Below are 20,288 nucleotides of genomic sequence, written 5' to 3' on the forward strand. Positions count from 1 at the left end.
TGCCCCCCCAAAAACCATTTCAGAAAAACGTACTCTCCAAAATCCCCCTGTCGCTCCTTCGCTTCTGAGCCCTCTACTGTGCCCACCGAACACTTTACATAGACATATGAGGTATGTGCTTACTCAAGAGAAATTGGGCTACAAATATAAGTATACATTTTCTCCTTTTACCCCTTGTAAAAATTCAAAAATTGGGTTTACAAGAACATGCGAGTGTAAAAAATGAAGATTGTGAATTTTCTCCTTCACTTTTCTGCTATTCCTGTGAAACACCTAAAGGGCTAAAACGCTGACTGAATGTCATTTTAAATACTTTGGGGGGTGCAGTTTTTATAATGGGGTCTTTTATGGGGTATTTCTAATATGAAGACCCTTCAAATCCACTTCAAACCTGAACTGGTCCCTGAAAAATAGTGAGTTTGAAAATTTTGTGAAAAATTGGAAAATTGCTGCTGAACTTTGAAGCCCTCTGGTGTCTTCCAAAAGTAAAAACTTGTCAATTTTATCATGCAAACATAATGTAGACATATTGTATATGAGAATCAATATAAAATTTATTTTGAATATCCATTTTCCTTACAAGCAGAGAGCTTCAAAGTTCGAAAAATGCTAAATTTTCAAATTTTTCACAAAATTTTGGGATTTTTCACCAAGAAAGGATGCAAGTTACCACAAAAATTTACCACCATGTTAAAGTAGAATATGTCACGAAAAAACATTCTCGGAATCAGAATGATAACTAAAAGCATTCCAGAGTTATTAATGTTTAAAGTGACAGTGGTCAGATGTTCAAAAAATGCTCTGGTCCTAAGGTGTAAAATGGCCTGGTCCTTAAGGGGTTAAAGTCCAAAATAGCGTATTTTTGGTCACTTTTTATATAATTAAAAAAAATTATAAAAAAAGCGATCAAAAAGTCCAATCAATATACAAATGGTACCGATAAAAACTTCAGATCACGGTGCAAAAAATGAGCCCGTACACGGAATAATAAAAAAGTTATAGGGGTCAGAAGAAGACAATTTTAAACGTATAAATTTTCCTGCATGTAGTTATGATTTTTTTTTTTTAGAAGTAATACAAAATCAAACCTATATAAGTAGGATATCATTTTAACTGTATGGACCTACAGAATAAAGATAAGGTGTAATTTTTACCGAAAAATGAACTGTGTAGAAACGGAAGCCCCCAAAATTTACAAAATGGAATTTTTTACTTCAATTTTGTTGCATAATGAATTTTGTCGCATTTTTTTCTGCTTTGCCGTGGATATTTTGGTAAAATGACTAATGTCACTGCAAAGTAGAATTGGTGGTGCAAGAAATAAGCCATAATATGGAATTTTAGGTGCAAAATTGAAAGAGTTATGATTTTTAGAAGGTGATGAGGAAAAAATTAAAATGCAAAAATGGAAAAACCCTGCATCCTTAAATAAGCAGGTATATGAGCTAACCCTCTTCACATCAATGGTCTGGTCCTGACCTCACAGCTACAAGCCAGACAGGTTAACTGATAATGGAAGATTGGTGCTGTATGGCCAATAACATGAGTAGATCTTTTGGGAGATCTGCTCAGGAATGCATTGACATCTATGGGGACGGCAATGCAGTCCGTGCGGTCCTAGTACCGCCGGCTTGATCTCCGGCAGAAATTCCACAGTGTGAACCTAGCCTTAATGCTTCGTCATCCTTGTACGAGGATAATAAAAGGCATTGGCAAGCTACAGGGAGCTACTTTATCTTTTTGATAAAGCTCTAAAAATAGAGCATCTATACTAGGGATCGACCGATATCGTTTTTTCAGGGCCGATACCGATAATCGGTGGAGGTTAGGGCCGGTAGCCGATAACTTATACCGATATTCTGGTATAAGTTATCGGCTATTTATCCCCCCGCGACACCGCTGCAGATCATTGATTTTAAAGCAGGCGCTTTAAATCAATCAACTGCAGTGGCTTTTGCAGTGCCAGAGACCGCCGGCGCCACCCGCTTCTCTCCCCCTGCCTGTCCTGGGGTCCTGAGTCCTATCACCGCCCCCCCACCGCACCGCTCCGGCCAGAGACCGCCGCCGCTGCCCCTTTGCCTCCCCATTCCCGGTTTTATAATTACCTGTTCCCGGTCCGCTCTACTTCTGTCTCCGGCACCGTCCTCCTGAGCTGTCACTGTGCGCAATGACGATGACGTCGTGTTGAGGACGTCACTCGTCATTGCGCTGCGCAGCGCACACCTTAACACAGAATGGCGCAGGAGCCACAAATAGTGTAGACCCCGGGAACAGGTAATTATAAAACCGGGGATAGGGGAGGCAATGGGGCAGAGGCCGGGGCGGTGCGGTGGGGGGGTACCGCGTGGGGGGGTGCAGGGGGCGGGACATTATCGGATTATCGGCAAGGTAATTGTCGATACCGATAACGTCCAAAATCGTGAATATCGGCCGATAATATCGGCCAAACCGATAATCGGTCGATCCCTAATGTATACCATTCTGTATTTCAGATTTACATAGAACTTTCAACTTGAGAAAACCATTTTTTTGTACATTATGACCATAACCATTCTATCTTAGGGTATGTTCACACTGAGGAGTTGGAGAGGAATTGAAGAGGAATGACTTTGGTCAGGAAAATGTTGAAATCTGCCGAAATCAAAAGGAAGAGCAGATGATATTGGTGAGGAAATTCTGCTACAAACTGATTTCATCAGAGGAAAAAAAAAAAAGTCCCACTGACTTCAATGGGTTTAACCCCTTAAGGACTGAGCCCTTTTTCGCAATTCTGACCACCGTCGCTTTACGAATTAATAACGCGAAAACGCTTTTACCGAATATTCTGATTCTGAGATTGTTTTTTCGTGACATATTCTACTTTATTTTGGTGGTAAATTTTCGGCGTTACTTGCATCCTTTTTTGGTGAAAAATCCCCAAATTTCATGAAAATGTTGCATTTTTCTAACTTTGAAGCTCTCTGCTTGTAAGGAAAATGGATATTCCAAATACATTTTATTTTTCTTCACAAATACAATATGTCCACTTTATCTTGGCATCATAAAATGGACATATTTTTACTTTTTGAAAAAATTAGAGAGCTTCAAAGTAGAGCAGCAATTTTCAAAAATGTCATGAAAATTGCTAAATCTGAAGGGACAGATGTTACAGAACTACAACTCCCAGCATGCCTGGGAAGTCCAGGCATGCTGAGAGTTGTAGCTTGGCAACATCTGGAAGGCTACTGTTTGGGCACCACTGTAACAGTGGTCTCCAAACTGTGACCCTCCAGATGTTGCAAAACTACAACTCCCAGCATGCCAAAGGCTGTCTGGGCATGCTGTCTCTGACAGCCCCGATCATCCCTATTTTCCAGGTAATCGGGTCACCAGAGACCCGATCAGCCCGGAATAGCAGAAAATTGCATGTCTGAATTGACATGCGATTTTCTGCGATCGCCGACATGGGGGGTTGTCTCAGGACCCCCCTGGGCGATGTGGCGGGATGCCTGCTGAATGATTTCAGCAGGCATTCTGGTCCGGTCCCCAACCGGCTAGTGGCGGGGACCAGAATTCCCACTGGTGTATGCATACGCCCCACGTCCTTAAGGACTCGGGATGCAGGGCATATGTATACGCCCCGCGCCCTGAACAGGTTAAAAAAGCAGATTCCACCAGAAGAATACAATCCGGTGTCGGGATTCTGCTAGCGTGCACAGAGAAGCAGAAAATCCATTAATGTCAATGGAACTTTCTTTCAAGGCAGAATTTGTAAGGGTATGTTCACATTGAGTAATGTGAAAGGAATCTCAGCTCGAAGAATTCTGCGAGCGTAGACTCCATCTGGCGGCCACTGCCAAAATACATCCCTGCGCCGTCACCATTGACGGCAATGCAGTGCTCACGAAATTCCACGCAGAGAATAAACACGTCTTTTATTTACATGGATCAATTTCGGCAGCAAAATTGTCCACAGCTGAAATTCCACAGTGTGAACGGGTCCGTGGAAGACCCTTTGACACTAATGTTAGGGGTTCACACCGTGAAATTCCAACATGCAATTCCTGAGTGTGAACATACCCTTATACCAGACCTCATAATCCCTCCTTGTTCTAAACATTTTCAATATAATCTATCTTTACTCCATTTTCCACAGATATGGGCGACACCAATTTATTCATCTTTACCATTAGAGATGAGCGAACTTACAGTAAATTCGATTCGTCACGAACTTCTCGGCTCGGCAGTTGATGACTAATCCTGCATAAATTAGTTCAGCTTTCAGGTGCTCCCGTGGGCTGGAAAAGGTGGATACGGTCCTAGGAGACTCTTTCCTAGGACTGTATCCACCTTTTCCAGCCCACCGGAAAGCTTAACTAATTTATGCAGAATAAGTCATCAACTACTGAGCCGAGAAGTTCGTGACGAATTGAATTTACTGTAAGTTCACTCATCTCTATTTACCATCTATGAATCTGAAGATATTGCTAGTATACATTCCAGATAATATGTTAAGGACTGAAACAAAGGTGGTTGTTAATAATCGTGAAATTGCGGATTTCTCTTCAGACACATAAGAGTGTAAGGCAGTGTTTCCCAACCAGGGTGCCTCCAGCTGTGGCCAAACTACAACTCCCAGCATGCTGAGAGTTGTAGTTTGGCCACAGCTGGAGGCACCCTGGTGGGGAAACACTGGTGTAAGGGTACATTCACACATTTCTTACTAGCAGCGGGTTTCCCACTGTGAGTTACGCTTCCATTTACTTCAAAGGGTCTGCTAGCAGTTTACAAATCAGACACTATTGTGGACTGTCCGCGGGCCCATACAAATAAATGGTAAAGTAACTCGCAGTGGATCTCCCCCAAACCGGCTGCTAGTTACAAGTTTGTGTGAACGCACCCTCAAGGGCTTTTCTTGGAATAGAAAAACAAACAGATTTCCTCTAAAAAAAAAAATAAAAAATAAAAAAAAAAAAAAACAGTGCCGCACCTGTCCCCAGGTTGTGTGTGGTATTACACCTTGGCTTAATTCACTTCAATGAAACTGGGCTGCAATAACACACACAAGCAGAGGACAGGTGTGGTGCTGTTAATGGAAGAAATCTACTGTTTTTCTAATCTTGAATAACCCCTATTCTGAACATGGAGGTGCGCACCAGGAGACTACGTTCTCACCAAAATCCTTACCCCCAAATCTGACATTGGATGTGGATGGCCCCATACAATATGGTGGACATAGTCTAATGGCCGCATAGGCAACATTCAGCACTGCAGATGTTTTGGACTACATCTCCCATGATGCTTTGGCAGCATTTTGGCTGTAAGAGCATCATGGGAGATGTAGTCCAAAACATCTGCAGTGCCGAAGGTTGCCTATGCCTGGTCCAGTGTTTCCCATCCAGGGTGCCTCCAGATGTTGCAAAACTACAACTCCCAGCATGCCTGGACAGCCTTTGGCTGTCCAGGCATGCTGGGAGTTGTAGTTTTGCAACACCTGGAGGCACCCTGGTTGGGAAACACTGACCTGGTCTAATGCATAGGTCCCAGCACTGGATATCTGCCTAAGCTGTAGGATATCAGAGTCAGCTGGGCAGGAGAATGTAACCCTATAAGACTATGCTCAGACATGGAGTCTAATATACTATCCCTGATATATAGTAGTGGACGCTATACATTTATATCCGTATACAGGCACCTCTGCAGCGTCACGTGACAGGACTTCCCACGTGCCCAGGTCCCTGCACAGCGCAGTCACCATCAGAATGAGAGGTCACGTGGTTATACCAACGCCATAGGGAAACCCTGTTACCCAGAGATCCACAGTGCCCGGAAATGTCAGGGGAAAGGCTCGGAAGCCGCGGAAGCCATCTTTAGTTCAGTACTGTTCCCACAAGTAGTCGCTAGTGACACGGTTTTAGTTTTGCAGCGGGAAGTGTAGTGTTTCCCAACCAGGGTGCCTGCCACTGTTGCAAAACTACAACTCCCAGCATGCCTGTGCGGGCATGCTGGAAGTTGTAGTTTTGCAACAGCGGGGTAGAGTGTGTGCTGGCCAATGTCCTGTAATGTGATTGTGCCCTGGAACAAAGAGAATTGGAGTTGCCTATGTTTGATTGAAAAGGTACTGGGGAGATATCCTAGGACCTAGAGTGAAAGGAGCGGCAGCGCGCATGCGCGACCGCTACCGGCCATTAGATGGCATATATCCACATGGAAAAGATTCACCTCACATTCAGGGACTATGGGGGGAGATTAATCAAAACCTGTGTAGAAGAAAAGGGCTCCAGTTGGCCATAGCAACCTGTTAAATTGCTTCACGTATTCAGAGGCTTTTTTTTTTTTAAAGCGATCTGATTGGTTGCTATGGGCAACTGCACCAATTTTCCTTTACAAAGGTTTTGATAAATCATTAGAGAACCATATGTTTTTTTTTTCCCTCTCAGCACTAACTTAAAGAGGAACTCCATTACGGTTACATATTATCCCCTATCCACAGGAGGAAGTTCCGACCGATGGGAAGACAAGGATCACACTATGTTAAGGAAAGTCCATTGTGGTGAATGGGCCCACAGAGGAATCCTTTTCCTGGTAATATACTTCTAATCCAAAGGTTCCATGTAACGGATCCGCAGCGTAATTGACGCTGCTGATCGGCCGATGACCGACCCTATAGTGTGCCGCCTGCTCGTCGCGACAATCCGCCGCTACAAGAAGACACATAGGCCCAGATTAATCAAACTGTGAGAGAAAAAATAGAGGAATTTTCCCACAGCAACCAATCACAGCTCAGTAAACGAGCTCTGAGCTGAGCTGTGATTGGTTATTGTGGGAAAATTCCTCAATTTTTTCTCTCACATAGTTTGGTAAATCTGGGCCATAGGATCTATGAGTTGCCGTGCGCACGCGCAGTGAACTCACAGACATTGCGGCAGCTCCTGCTCCCTGAGTTAGGGCGAGAATGTCCGGATGTCTGAGTACACGGCACATGTGCTGCGACTCGCAGGTCCTGTGTGTCTGCTCATAGCGTCGGATTGCCGCTATGAACAGATAGGCACAGTATAGGGTCGGATCATCGACAGATCTGCAACGTTAATTATACTGCGGATCCATTACATATGACCCTACCCTAAGGGGACATTGACATCACAATTGGTGCCTCCAAGGTGAGGAGACATTGACAGAAGCTCAAAATCGGCTGCTGATGTATTAGTACTCAGATCCGCAAAGGCCCCATTCAACCGATGAACCAAATATAGTCACCAAGGGGGAGATTTATCAAAACCTTTGTTAAGAAAAGCGCCCATACTGCCCAATCATTCACATTACTTTTATTTTTCAGAGGTCTTTCTAAAAGAGGCCATCTGATTGGTTGCTATGGGCAACTGCTCCACTTTTCCTTTGCACAAGTTTTGATAAATCTTCCTAATAGTCTGCTACGTTTTTCACTCAAAACTGAATTGAATTGGACCCGAGCTGATTTTGAGCTTCTGACGATAATTGTCATGTGAACCCGGCCTTACTTGTTATCTTCAGTCCTACATTCTGCGGTCACAGCTCAGTAATGCTGCATAGTATGGCCACCTCTTAGGCTATGTTCTTACCCAGTTTGTTATTTTTACCACAACCAGCAGATTAGAATCAACAGAAAGAAAATCATGGAAAGATTTGCACCTTTTACTGTATTTTGGACCCACTCCTGGTTTTGGTAAAAATCCTGATTAATATGTCAGATTGCTTCTTTGATTTTTTGTTATGGGCAACTGTTTAACTTTTCCACTACACAGGCTTTAATCTCCCCCCAAGTGTTAATGGCAGTGCCCAGAAGCATCAGCCTTGTGGTGCCTCTTGAGCAATCAGGATGGGAGCTAATTTTAATTATGTAATCAGCATATGGAAAACACCTTTAAATGGCACCCAAGAGGTGTTGTATAGCTTTTGGTGATATGCCCCCTTTATTGGGTGCTGCATAAAGGGAATTCCCCTTTTTGGTCACTGTAGACTGCCAGTATATTATAATATTCTATGGCTGTGAGAAGGAAGCAATAAACTGGCAATATTTGGCCCTGGCCAAGGAATTCAACACCCCACACCCCCTAAAAGTAAATGTCATAAAAAAAGTATATATATTTTTTTTAAACTGCAAGATCCTACTTGAGGGATAAAGGGGTACTCGGTGCTAGAGCAGTTCAGTGTGTGAGATGAGTGATGATTGACTAAGGCTGCACCCCCCCCCCCCCCCCCCCCAGCACTCCAGGCTGCATTTCCTGATTTTGGACTTCTGCTAGGCCAGCAGGAGTCCATAGTCTGTGAGATAGGGGGAAATGTGCTCTGGACAAGTAGGGAGACACGTAGTGGCAGCTTTTTAAACAAAACTTTTTTTAATTTTTTTTTTTAAACAAAGTACATAAGGCTCCTTTCACACTGTCGTTAGGGCCTGGCAGTGTGATGGCCGTTAGAAGATAGTGTGAGAAAAATTTGTGATTGCGAGGCCTTTTTCTCCTGCTATCTTCTGGCGGATAAACGTCCGCAATAACGGACGTCAGAAAATCCCATTCAAGTGAATGGGATCCTCTCTGCCCATTATGTCTCCCGTTGGGCTCCTTCACATTAATGGGCGGAAAAAAATGTTGAGTCTTTACGGCCGTTTGTGGCGGAGCCCAGTGGCAGTGTGAAAGTAGCCTTAGAAATACTTTTTATTTACCATAAGGAGTGCAATAGCAAAAATTTGTTTTAATGAGAGTGCCCATTTAAAGGGGTTTTCTCGGACAAATTCCATGGCTCTTGCAAAGTGATTGGCAAGGGTGCTGGGTGTAAACCTTCCACCAATCAGATATTGGTTAGCTTTTATGATCATAGCCTATCAATTAAACCCCTTTAATATTTTATAAAAGGTAATAAAATTCTCATTTTGATCTGTAAGGGTAAGGTCACACTAAGATACTTTGCTGTGTACTTCTTGCTGTGTATTTTCCTACCTATCAAAGTCAATGGGTACACAGCTGATTTTGCTACCCATTGACTTCAATGGGTAGGAAAATACGCAGCAGCAAATATGCTGCAAAATTTGGCACATGTAACCCTACCCTAAAAAGAACTTGAACTACGCAGACAATGATAAATTCCCCATTTACACAAACATTTGCTCAGTACAATGAAACCTCTGAAGACCCCAACCGATTTTCTGTGACAGATTTTTTTTGGGGATCTGCAACTGCAGTTTTTGAGCCACAGTCAGAAGTGGCTTCTAAAAGAATGGGAAATAGAAAGGAAGGACCTCAACTTCTCCCTCCTGTTGAATTCACTAATGGCTTTAGCTAAACAAAACTGCAGTATGTGACATTAGCCTTATATTGTATGGAAACTATAAGCAGACCCCCTCCCCTACATTATCCCAATCCAGGTGTAATTTTAAAAAAGTATTTCATGAGGCTTTTTTAAGCATTTTTTCCATTGGAAACCCCTTTGACAACACCACATATTGCACTTAAATAATCTCTGAATCCCCTGATGCTGATCTATATAGCAAGGAGGAGGAGAGAGACTGCCAACATCGTGAGAAAGCAGAAGGATGAACATTTCCAGCACCAGAAAGCATCATGAGGGAGGCCATCAGAGAAGGGAAGGGTGCAGTCCAGGTCATGCTGTAGTGGGCAGAGAAGCCCTGCTGGGGACTAAGATTAAGAGGGGAGTAATTCTGGGGACAAGAATAAGAAGGGGGCCATCCTGGGTACCAGGAATGAGAGGGGGAGTCATGCTAGGAAGCAATAATGAGAGAAGGAGGTGGGGGGGGGGACCAGATCTGAGATGACGGGGGGCTGACTGGGACTGGGAACTAAAGGGGGCAATCATACTGGGGACCAGCAATAAGACGTAGAGCCATGCTGGGAAACAATGAACAAGATGAAAAGTTATGCTTGGGGTCAGAAATGAGATGGGGAGCCATACTGGAGACTAGGAATAGGATTGGAATTGATGCTGAGAAGTAGGAATGAGATTGGAAGCCATATTTGGGATGAAAAATTAGATGATAAGCGAGGCTGGGGATCAGAAATGAGATAGTCCTGCTGTGGGGAGCAATGCTGGGGACAAGGAATGAATCATGCAAGGGTAGGTAGTGTACGGATAGTGTAGGTAGATGGATAGTTCAGGTAGTTTGGCAGATAGGTAGAGCAGTAAGGTAGGTAGGCAGTGCAGGTAGGTAAATAATGTAGATGGATAAGGTAGGTAATAGGAAGTGCAGGTAGGCAATCTCCTTCTCCCCGCCTCCTCCCTCCCCTAAATAAAAAATCCATCTTACCTTCCCCTGCTAATACCAGGGCCTCCTCTTCCTCTAGTCTGTGTGGGGCAGGACTTCTCCTCCAGCACAGCGCTCTGCTGGCCGCTATGCTAGCCCTAATGACATCATCTCATTGCGCAGCGTGCAGGATAAGAAGAGTGCCGCAAGTGTACAGTACTGGAGCAGGAATTCACTTACCCTGCTTCTGTACAGTATATACATGAGCATACATGGTACGCATCACCACTCATTTTACCTTCTTGGGGGGCACCACCTCTGATCCAAATTTCCTGCCAATGGCTGGGGATTCAGATTTTTCCACACCCCCACCACCGATACCCTAAGGCAGCTGCCTTAGCTGCCTAATGGTAGTACCAGCCCTGGTTAACTATCACCCAGCCAGAGTAAGTACCATTGATACCCACCCTCTGCTCCCTATCAGTGAGCCAGTTGGTAGCCCATTTACATATATCCTCCCCTAGTCCCAGCATCCTCATTTTATGTACTAACCTTATGTGTAGAATAGAAGCAAATGCCTTAGAAAAGTCCAGATATACAACATCCACAGCTTTACCCTTGTCCATTCTATAATGGACCACCTCATAGAAGCTGATCAGATTAGTCTGACAAGACTGATCTTGCATAAACCCATGTTGGTGCTGTGTTAGAAGGTTATTTTTATTACGATATTCCAGAAAACCTTCAAAATCTTACCCACAATAGATGTTAAACTTACAGGCCTTTAGTTGCCAGGATCCCTTTTTGACCTCTTTTAGAATATTGGCACCACATTTCCTAAGCGCCAGTCCAGCAGAACAATCCCTGTCATTATACAATCTTTATATATAAGGAATAAGGGTCTGTATAGCAGGGTACTTAATTCCTGCAAAACCCTGGGATGGATGCCGTCATGGCCAGATTGCTATTAGCAACTGGCCAAATTTTCCTCTGCACAGTTTATGATAACTCTCTATGGAGAAATAAAACGCTTTCAGAGAAAAATTGTCTTAGTTGCCCATAGCAACCATTCAGGTTTAATTTCTTAAACTGCTCAGGTAGAATGAAAGTTAAGCTGTGATTGGTTGCTATGGGTAACTAAGACAACTAATTTCTTCACCCATTTTTGGCACTTTAACCAGTCCTTTTTTGTCTCCATTTTTGGCTCTTTGGACATGTTTATTCATCAGTTTAAAGGAGATATATCATGTGGAAAAACTTATCCCCTATCCAAAGGATAAGTTTTAGATCGCGGGAGGGGGGCCCAGCAGTTGGAAGCCCCCGCAATCCTTTGGATGTTTTTTCCCCCATGATATAATGATATATTTCTTTTAAACTAATGATTAAAATTGTACGGGACCCCGGCTCTCTCCTGGAGCGGCATGTCACGACCCCCACAAGAAGAGGCGGCCGACACCTCCCCTCCATATATCTCTATGGGAGAGCCATTCGGCTATCTTGGGCTCTTCCATAGAGATATATGGAGGGGGGCGTGTCGGCCACCACTTTGTGGGGGGTTTGTGACGCTCGTTCCAGGGCCCTGTACAAGAGATCGTGGGGGGTCCCAGCAGTCAGACCCCCGCAATCTTAAACTTATCCCATATTCAATATCCAAAGGATAGGAGATAAGTTTTTCACCATGATACTTCTCCTTTAATGCTACCTAGGCAATAACTGTTTAAAGGGGTATTCCAGTCCCTAAAATGTTTCCTCCACATGATGGACGATAAGATTCTGATCACGGGGGGAATCTGAATTCTGGGACCCTCTGCGATCTTAAGAACAGAGACTATTCATTTGGTAACTCTGGTGCACCCACAGCATACACCAACAACCCCCCCCCCCCCTCATTCATTCAGTGGGGAGAGTTGGGTTCCCGTTCCCAAGATTGCGGGGTCTTAGGGGTCCCATGATTAGACACTAATTTGCCGATGTTTTAGTGATTGAATTAACTCACTGACAAAGAGCAAAAAGATAAAGTTTTTTATTAAGAAAAATAATAAAACAAATATGGTTTGTGACAATTCTAAAAGAGACTTAGGCCAGCATTTAGGAAAGGGTACTATATATGTGAAACCCATAATGTGCCTGTACACATAGTGGCATTTGCTATGAGGCCAAGAACCACACTGAAAAAAACATACATGGTTTACTGAAAATTGCAATGGTTTTACAATACATTTTTCTTCTCTGTGACAAGAACAAGTGATTCACATTTTTAATGTGCTTCACTATAACTTGCCTAGTAGCTAAAAAAAACTGCATTACAAAACTGCATAGTTTCCTGCCATGCAGCATATGCTGCTATGTGTACAGGCACCATTAAGCCCCATTAACACAGCGGAATTCCCAAGCGGAATCTGGTGCAAAAATTCAGTTGACGCAAACTTCTACTGTTTTCAACAGGATTCTGCTGTACCATGCACACTACAGAATGTCCACAGAACAGAAAATCTGGCGCGGAAATCCAAATTCCATCTTCCACATAAAGAAGACATTGACATCTGAATTCTTTCTGCAGAATCCGCTCATAAATACATTGCAGTCTATGGAAACATTTACTGAGCGGTCCTGGCGCCAATAGTTAAGTTGGTGCCTGCTGCCCACGGAACATCCAGACCAAATTTTTCTGGCTGGAGACTCGGCTAAAATTCAGCGGTGTGAATGGGGCTTTAATCTAGCTAAGAGTACCATATAGCAGTGTCCTTCCATGATCCAGGCTGACACACTTATGACTAACAACTCTTCACTATTGCAGCAGTAATGAATGGCACACGTTCCACCTTCTCCATTAAGGTCTGCTATGGCTTCCCTAACTGATCGGCTGTTAACAAAAAGGACCTTCATGAGTTCCTACCAGAAATATAGCTGTGAAGAGCAGCTCCTTTGGGTGTTAAAGGCATCTTTTGGTGCATATATACTATTTACAGAATAAAAGCCAAGGTTAGAAAAATAAAATAATGCTCTTTAATTGTACTTTTATGTCTCCACTTTCTTAGTGTAGTGTTGGACAACCAAAAGGCGTAATGCAACTATAATGGGCGGTCATACCTGGACAACCCCTTTCCAAATGTCCTCCCTGTATTATCTATAGTGAACGCTGCTGGCAACAGCTTGTACTGGAGGAAGCAGCCTAGTATGGACCACTAAACATACATGTATGGCCAGCCAGACTTTAGGGCAGTATTATCCGCTCACAGGGGGTCCAGACTCCTTTTCCATGGGGTTTAGAAAGGCTTTGTGGTTACACAATGCTGTCTGGCTGTGTCTTCCACACTGACCTGCATTGCACCATGTGCACGAACCTTAATAACAACAATTAGATTATTCATCAGCTAAACTTGTTCAAGAAGAAACATCAAAAGATAAACTAGTGAACAACATACAGACAATAATGTGCTAGAATGAACAATGAAACTGTACTAAATGGCTGAAAGCTTTTGTTTGGGTAACAAAATACCCAAACATACTCGGTTCTGTTCACAGACCATACACAGATAAGCAGACTGTGTATCTTTATTGAAATTATGATAGCAGAGCCATGTGTTCTCTAGAGAACACAGTGAAGAATGCACCTCACCTAGTAAGGAATTGGTTTGTTTTTTCTAGGACTGTTATGTGGTTTTTTTACTCACCACATAAATAAATGATCAAATATGAAACTATAAGTAAAAGAGTTTTGTAATTTACTATAGCCTAGCAGTTTACCGTAGTGTTTTATGATAATATCTGACAAGCTGAGCAGCTGGTTTGATCACTCCGCACAAAAGTTGCCCTTAACACCCACGGCAGCCCTTCATCACCCCATATTCGCTGCCTCTTAGGCATCATTTCACATGTTGCTGAGAAGTGCAAGATTATAGTAATGCAGCATTTTGAGTGCAAATCACAGTAAAGTTAGATCGGAGACAAGAAGTGTGCACAGAATTGTGACTTTGTTCAAAAGTGAACTACAAACACATTAAAATAAAGTGAAACTTTAGCACAATAAATTAAACGGAGTCCATATTCCTCCTGAGGGTATTCGCATTTCTCAACCCAAATGTAACGCTTTGCAAGAACGAAGACTGAAACACCTGTAACCTGGCAGATCAGCCCTTTCTCTAGGCATACGTGAGGGCTACATCCATTGAGAGGACAACAATATGATGCACAATAGAAGACGACGTACATACTGCACACAAAAGATACTGCACAGTAGATGAGTGGCTAGAGGAGACTAATAGCAATGACAGTACGTCAGTAAGTCATCAGGTGAACATTTTGTTCTAGTGGATATGGTGCGGTGATGTCTTATGAATTATCCTCCTCCAAATAGGAATTGTGGCACTAACTTCTAGTTCAAAGGTCTCATTTACACATGACATATTCTTGCCCGTATTCCTTCCTGTTCACAAAAAGAAAAAAAAGTACAGGGACACATACTAAAGTGAAGCGGTGACAAGGCCACACAAAGGACCTTCTGAGTATATAAATAATCTACAGTGAACATGTAGGAATGGCTCGTGACGCCTGTGGAGTATGCAGAACCCCCCCCCCCCCCCCCGGTAAACCTAGGTTTCATCTCCTCTGCATTGGCCATTGCATGCTGATCTGTCTTTGTCTCCTAAATCCGGGAAACATTTTCTTCTTAAAGGGGTAAATCTTTTCACTAGAGACGAGCGAACTTAAAGTAAATTCAATTCGTCACAAACTTCTCGGCTCGGCAGTTGATGCCTTTTCCTGCATAAATTAGTTCAGCTTTCAGGCGCTCCAGTGGGCTGGAAAAGGTGGATACAGTCCTAGGAGACTCTTTCCTAGGAATGTATCCACCTTTTCCAGCCCACTGGAGCACCTGAAGGCTGAACTAATTTACGCAGGATAAGTCATCAACTGCCGAGCCGTGAAGTTCGTGACGAATCGAATTTACTGTAAGTTCGCTCATCTCTACTTTTCACCATATACTTGTGCCACATTTGGGTTAAGAAAGTAAGAACACCAGTCAGCTGACTGCTACACATAAATCTATCAGAACACACATACAGCATTTCTACCATACCCTGAGGTTTCGAATATCTGGCGTTCCTATGTACACATAGACAACACCTGTTCCCCCCACATTCCAATATCAGGAAGTTTTTCAACATTGCAAAAGTAAAGCCAAAGACCCGTGTTATGCATAATCCTTAGAGCAGGGGTCTTCAAACTGTGGCCCTCCAGATGTTGCAAAACTACAACTCCCAGCATGCCCGGACAGCCAACGGCTGTCCGGGCATGCTGGGAATTGTAGTTTTGCAACATCTGGAGGGCCACAGTTTGAAGACCACTGCCTTAGAGGCATTGTAAGGTTTTCATCTTCTATGTTCTAGCACATAAACACCAATATTAAAGGGGTATTCCAGGAAAAAACTTTTTTATATATATCAACTGGCTCCACAAAGTTAAAGGGGTATTCCAGGCAAAAACTTTTTTTTACATATATCAACTGGGTCCAGAAAGTTAAACAGATTTGTAAATTACTTCTATTAAAAAATCTTAATCCTTCCAATAGTTATTAGCTTCTGAGGTTTTCTGTCTAACTGCTCAATGATGATGTCATGTCCCGGGAGCTGTGCATGATGGAAAAATATCCCCATAGGAGCTGTACAGCTCCCGGGACGTGAGTCATCAGAAAGCAGTTAGACAGAAAACAGCAACTTAACTTCAGAAGCTAATAACTATTGGAAGGATTAAGATTTTTTTAATAGAAGTAATTTACAAATCTGTTTAACTTTCCGGAGCCAGTTGATATATATAAAAAAGTTTTGGCCTGTTATACCCCTTTAAACAGATTTGTAATTTACTTCTATTAAAAAATCTTAATCCTTTCAGTACTTATGAGCTTCTGAAGTTAAGGTTGTTCTTTTCTGTCCTCTCTGATGACACCTGTCTCTGGAAACGCCCAGTTTAGAAGCAAATCCCCATAGCAAACCTCTTCTAAACTGGGCGTTTCCCGAGACAGGTGTCATCAGAGAGCACATAGACAGAAAATAACAACCTTAACTTCAGAAGCTCATAAGTACTGAAAGGATTAAATATTTTTTAATAGAAGTTATTCACAAATCTGTTTAACTTTCTGGAGCCAGTTGATATATCTAATAAAAACATTTCCTGGAATACCCCTTTAACCCCTGTCTTCTAGACAGCTGACAGTTTTGTAGTGACAGAATAGTTAGTCTGACTGAATACCCATGATGCAGTCAAGATCATAACATCTAAGGATTTAATACTGGTTTATACCTCGGTGCACTTTGTATTATCATAGTATACACAAGCATAAAGTGCATTGTGGCTGCGATCGCATGCATGCTTGTGTGTGCACACGTGTCTCTCTAAAGACACAATATATGAACACACACCAAGCATTCAGAATATATTTTCCATTCAGAAACAGATGTAGAAGTGCATGTCTGTACATTCATAAGGGAATTAAGTCCTGCCGCTGCTAAATACAGGCTGGGACTACTTTCATTATGTGGTATATTGGGCCTCATTTACTAAGCTGAAACCGACCAGTTTTTGTCTGGTTATTTTGTCTGAGACATGTCTGCTTCAGAAAAATCTGACAAACCCGAAAAAGGGGCGTGGTCTGCCACAAAGGGGGCGTGGTTTCACAACCCGACCGATTTACTATGGAATTCACAGAAAATCCTGTGGGTAAATGGCTGGAAATATCGACCTAGAAAAAGCTGGTCAGAAAATGTCCCCGACTTTTCCCAATAGTGAATAGAGAGGAATCCTGCATGTCTGAAACAACTTTTCCCACTAGTAAAAACCCGAAACTCTTAGTAAATGAGGCCCATTGTCTCTTATTTTACCCACTCTATTGAACTTGTCAATGTTGTGTTTAATTGTAGTTGTTGAGACATTTATATAAGTGGAATGTGCCTATCTGTATTGATAGCCACATTTATATGGGGTTGTATATGGGGAGGATAAAGTTAAAAAAATAAACCCAAAAGGAAACGTTTCAGTACCTATACCCATCAGTCATTGTTCCAAGCAGCTTCATACATAAGCTTTTGATGGTTCTTACAGCATCTGCCAAAGAGGAAAACTTTAACTTAAATACAAGCTGCTCCATGCCAGTGAGGTTCTTTACATTCCAAATTATTCTTATACCCATTTGTATCGTCACTTGTTTTCTCCATTTATGTAATAAAAAGATACAACGTGACAGACCGTAGCAAAGAACTGCACACTGGTACGTGAAGTTCACCAGCAGCTGGAGAGCCTCTGGGAGCAGGTGCCTGTTTAAAGGGGTTCTCCGCTGGAAAACATTTTCTTTTAAATCAACTGGTGCCAGAAAGTTAAAGAGATTTGTAAATTACTTCTATTAAAAAATCACAATCCTTCTAGTACTTTTTAGATCATGTATACTACAGAGGAAGTTCTTTTCTTTTTTTAATTTCCTTTCTGTCTGACCACAGTGCTCTCTGCTGACACCTCTGTCCGTTTCAGGAACTGTCCAGAGCAAGAGAGGTTTGCTGTCTCCTACTCTGGACAATTCCTAAAATGGACAGAGGTGTCAGTAGAGAGCACTGTGGTCAGACAGAAAGGAAATTCAAAAAGAAAAGAACTTCCTTTGTAGTATATAGCAGCTGATAAGTACTGAAAGGATGAGGATTTTTTAATAGAAGTAATTTACAAATCTGTTTATTTTTCTGGCTCCAGTTGATTTAAAAGAAAATGTTTTCCAGTGGAGTACCCCTTTAAGGGTGTTTAAAGGGGTACTCCGGTGCTTACACATCTTATCCCCTATCCAAAGGATAGGGGATAAGATGCCTGATCGCGGGAGTCCCGCAGCTGGGGACGCCCGGGATCATGCACGCGGCAGCCCGTTTGTAATCAGTGCCCGAAGCGTGTTCGCTCCAGGTCTGATTATGGTCGACCGCAGGGCCAGCGGCGTGTGACGTCACGCCCACGTGTGATGTTACGCTCCGCCCCTCAATGCAAGCCTACGGGAGGGGGGTTGACAGCTATCACGCTCCCTTCTGTAGGCTTGCATTGAGGGGCGGAGCATGACATCACATGCCGTCGACCCTGCGGTCAACCGTAATCAGACCTGGAGTGAACACGCTGCGGGCACTGATTACAAACGGGGTGCCGCGTGCATGATCCCGGGCGTCCCCAGCTGCGGGACTCCCGCAATCAGGCATCTTATCCCCTATCCTTTGGATAGGGTATAAGATGTGTAAGCACCGGAGAACCCCTTTAAACTCTCAAAAAGGCTTTAATACTGCAAATATTTTAGCCATAGTTTCCCTTTAACCTCCTGGCTACCAGAAAGAATACTAACCCTTTGGCTGCTTAGAGATAAGATATCTTTGCCTCCCTGCCAAAATGAATCATAATGAAAATAACCACATGACATTTCACCATGCTCTCCCATGCAGTTTCACTGATATTGGTGACAATTTGTTTCTTCTGATATCAGTTCCTCCTTTTTTTTTTTTTTTTTTAAATACTTTTTTCATAAAAATGCATCCCTCCTCCAGAAAAATAAAAATGCAAAGTGTGCGTGAATAAAAATAAAGTAATAGTGATGAGAAAATTTGGCGTTACGTTCCTAATGGAAGATATGTGATGTTTCCCTCTTGGTCCAAACAGACCTCTCCTTGGCCTGTGGTCTCCTGCTTTGCAGTATTCATGGATGCAACCCTACTAGTGTCCCTTTGTGGTAGCGTCCTTTCGGCTGCTAATTTTAGGTTATCAAAGTTCAATACTTTTCTCTGCTTGGTGAGAGTGTTCTTGGGTGGGAGTTCTAGTCGTTCCAGCTGGTTGGCCACACTCCTGCTTGTGTCTACTGGAGAGGGCTGATCAGCTTCATCACTGGCCTGGGCAGAATCATCAGTCACATGGGTTTTTGAGTCACTGTTGTCCTCGACAGGACTCTCCTCCTGCTCTGTGTCAGACTCTCCTTCTTCCTCCAGTGTCAGTTCAAACTGAAACTTGTCTCCTGCTGTGCTCCCCCTGTCATGGTCTTGTTCTTCTGGCGGAGGGGATGGACTCTGGGGGATCATGCTTTGATACCACTCTCTATTGTCCTCTAATGTGTCCAGTATTTCTTGGGCATCTGGGTGTACCAAGTCAGCCCAAGTTTCCCACAGAGGATGCACAATGTAGTCGATAAAACCAACCTGAAAATAAACATATAGAAATGTGAGCGCTCGCAATTGACATTCAGTATTCAACAGAGCAGTGTTCATTCTTTTGTAACTTGGTCACTGGGGAGATCGGTCTCACCCCATCCTGTCATGGAAAATTTTAGACAGCCCTCATAGTCAGAACTATGTGTGGAACTGAGACCCAAATCCTCAAAGGAGGCTTCAGCATTTGGGTTATTGCCATGGAAACGCATGATGTCATAGACCTACAACTGTGACATGGGGAAGAACATGTTGAGAACATGAGGCAGTTTTATTTAAAGGGGTACTCCACCCACAGATATCTTATCCCCTATCACGCCCCCTCCCATAGACATGAATGGAGGGGGGCGGATGTCACGTTACGTCTACGGCTGCGGAATCCCAGCGCTCTAAACATACTGTTTAGAATTCCTGGTGCGGCATGGGTGCTGCATGGAGATTGCAGGGGGTCCCAGAGGCGGGACCCCCGCAGAGAGACATCTTATTCCCTATCCCTTTTTTCTTTTTCTTTTTTTTTTGTAAACTGCCACTGCAGTTTTCGAGCAAAAACCAGAAGTGTATAGAAAAGGAATGGGAAATATAACAAAAATAACATACTTATCCTTCCTCTTCTGGCTTTGGCTTAAAAAAAGCAGTGGCAGTTTTATAAAATACAGCAGAAAAAACCTGCGTGGGAACCTGCCCTAATGGAGCGGACTTTGTTCTGTTTTATGCCATACAACGTACGTCAAGAAATCCTAGATAAAATGTTCTGACACCATGGTTGCCTTTTTGTTTATTCAGTCACAATCTTATTCCTACCAGGAAAGTTATTATCTAATGACTGCAAGCAGAGATCTTCTAAGAAAATTCTGAAAGTATTACTGTCATTA

At 43.0% G+C, this 20,288-nt stretch overlaps 2 protein-coding genes across 12 annotated transcripts in view; both read right to left on the reverse strand.

The window, feature by feature from the left end:
* LOC130367598 (mpv17-like protein 2) overlaps positions 1–6,543 on the reverse strand; it is an 81,693-nt gene extending 75,150 nt beyond the window's left edge. For 3 of the 6 annotated variants that reach the window (XR_008892110.1, XM_056570163.1, XM_056570154.1), the window contains exon 1: positions 5,675–5,794. The gene's annotated coding sequence lies outside the window, so the exon portion shown is untranslated. Of the gene's footprint in view, positions 1–5,652; positions 5,795–6,426 lie in introns of those variants that run through there. The other 3 variants (XM_056570140.1, XM_056570125.1, XM_056570133.1) reach the window with 3 other exon arrangements.
* An 11,906-nt stretch (positions 6,544–18,449) lies between these two features.
* The window catches only part of PDE4C (phosphodiesterase 4C), a 934,858-nt gene continuing 933,019 nt past the window's right edge, over positions 18,450–20,288 (reverse strand). For all 6 annotated transcript variants that reach the window (XM_056570177.1, XM_056570186.1, XM_056570200.1 and 3 more), the window contains one exon: positions 18,450–19,407. In XM_056570177.1, the coding sequence (XP_056426152.1) occupies positions 18,829–19,407 (579 nt within the window). In that variant the 3' untranslated portion in view covers positions 18,450–18,828. The remainder of the gene's footprint in view (positions 19,408–20,288) is intronic.

The sequence above is a fragment of the Hyla sarda genome, chromosome 1, assembly GCF_029499605.1.
Source record: "Hyla sarda isolate aHylSar1 chromosome 1, aHylSar1.hap1, whole genome shotgun sequence".
Classification (NCBI taxonomy): domain Eukaryota; kingdom Metazoa; phylum Chordata; class Amphibia; order Anura; family Hylidae; genus Hyla; species Hyla sarda.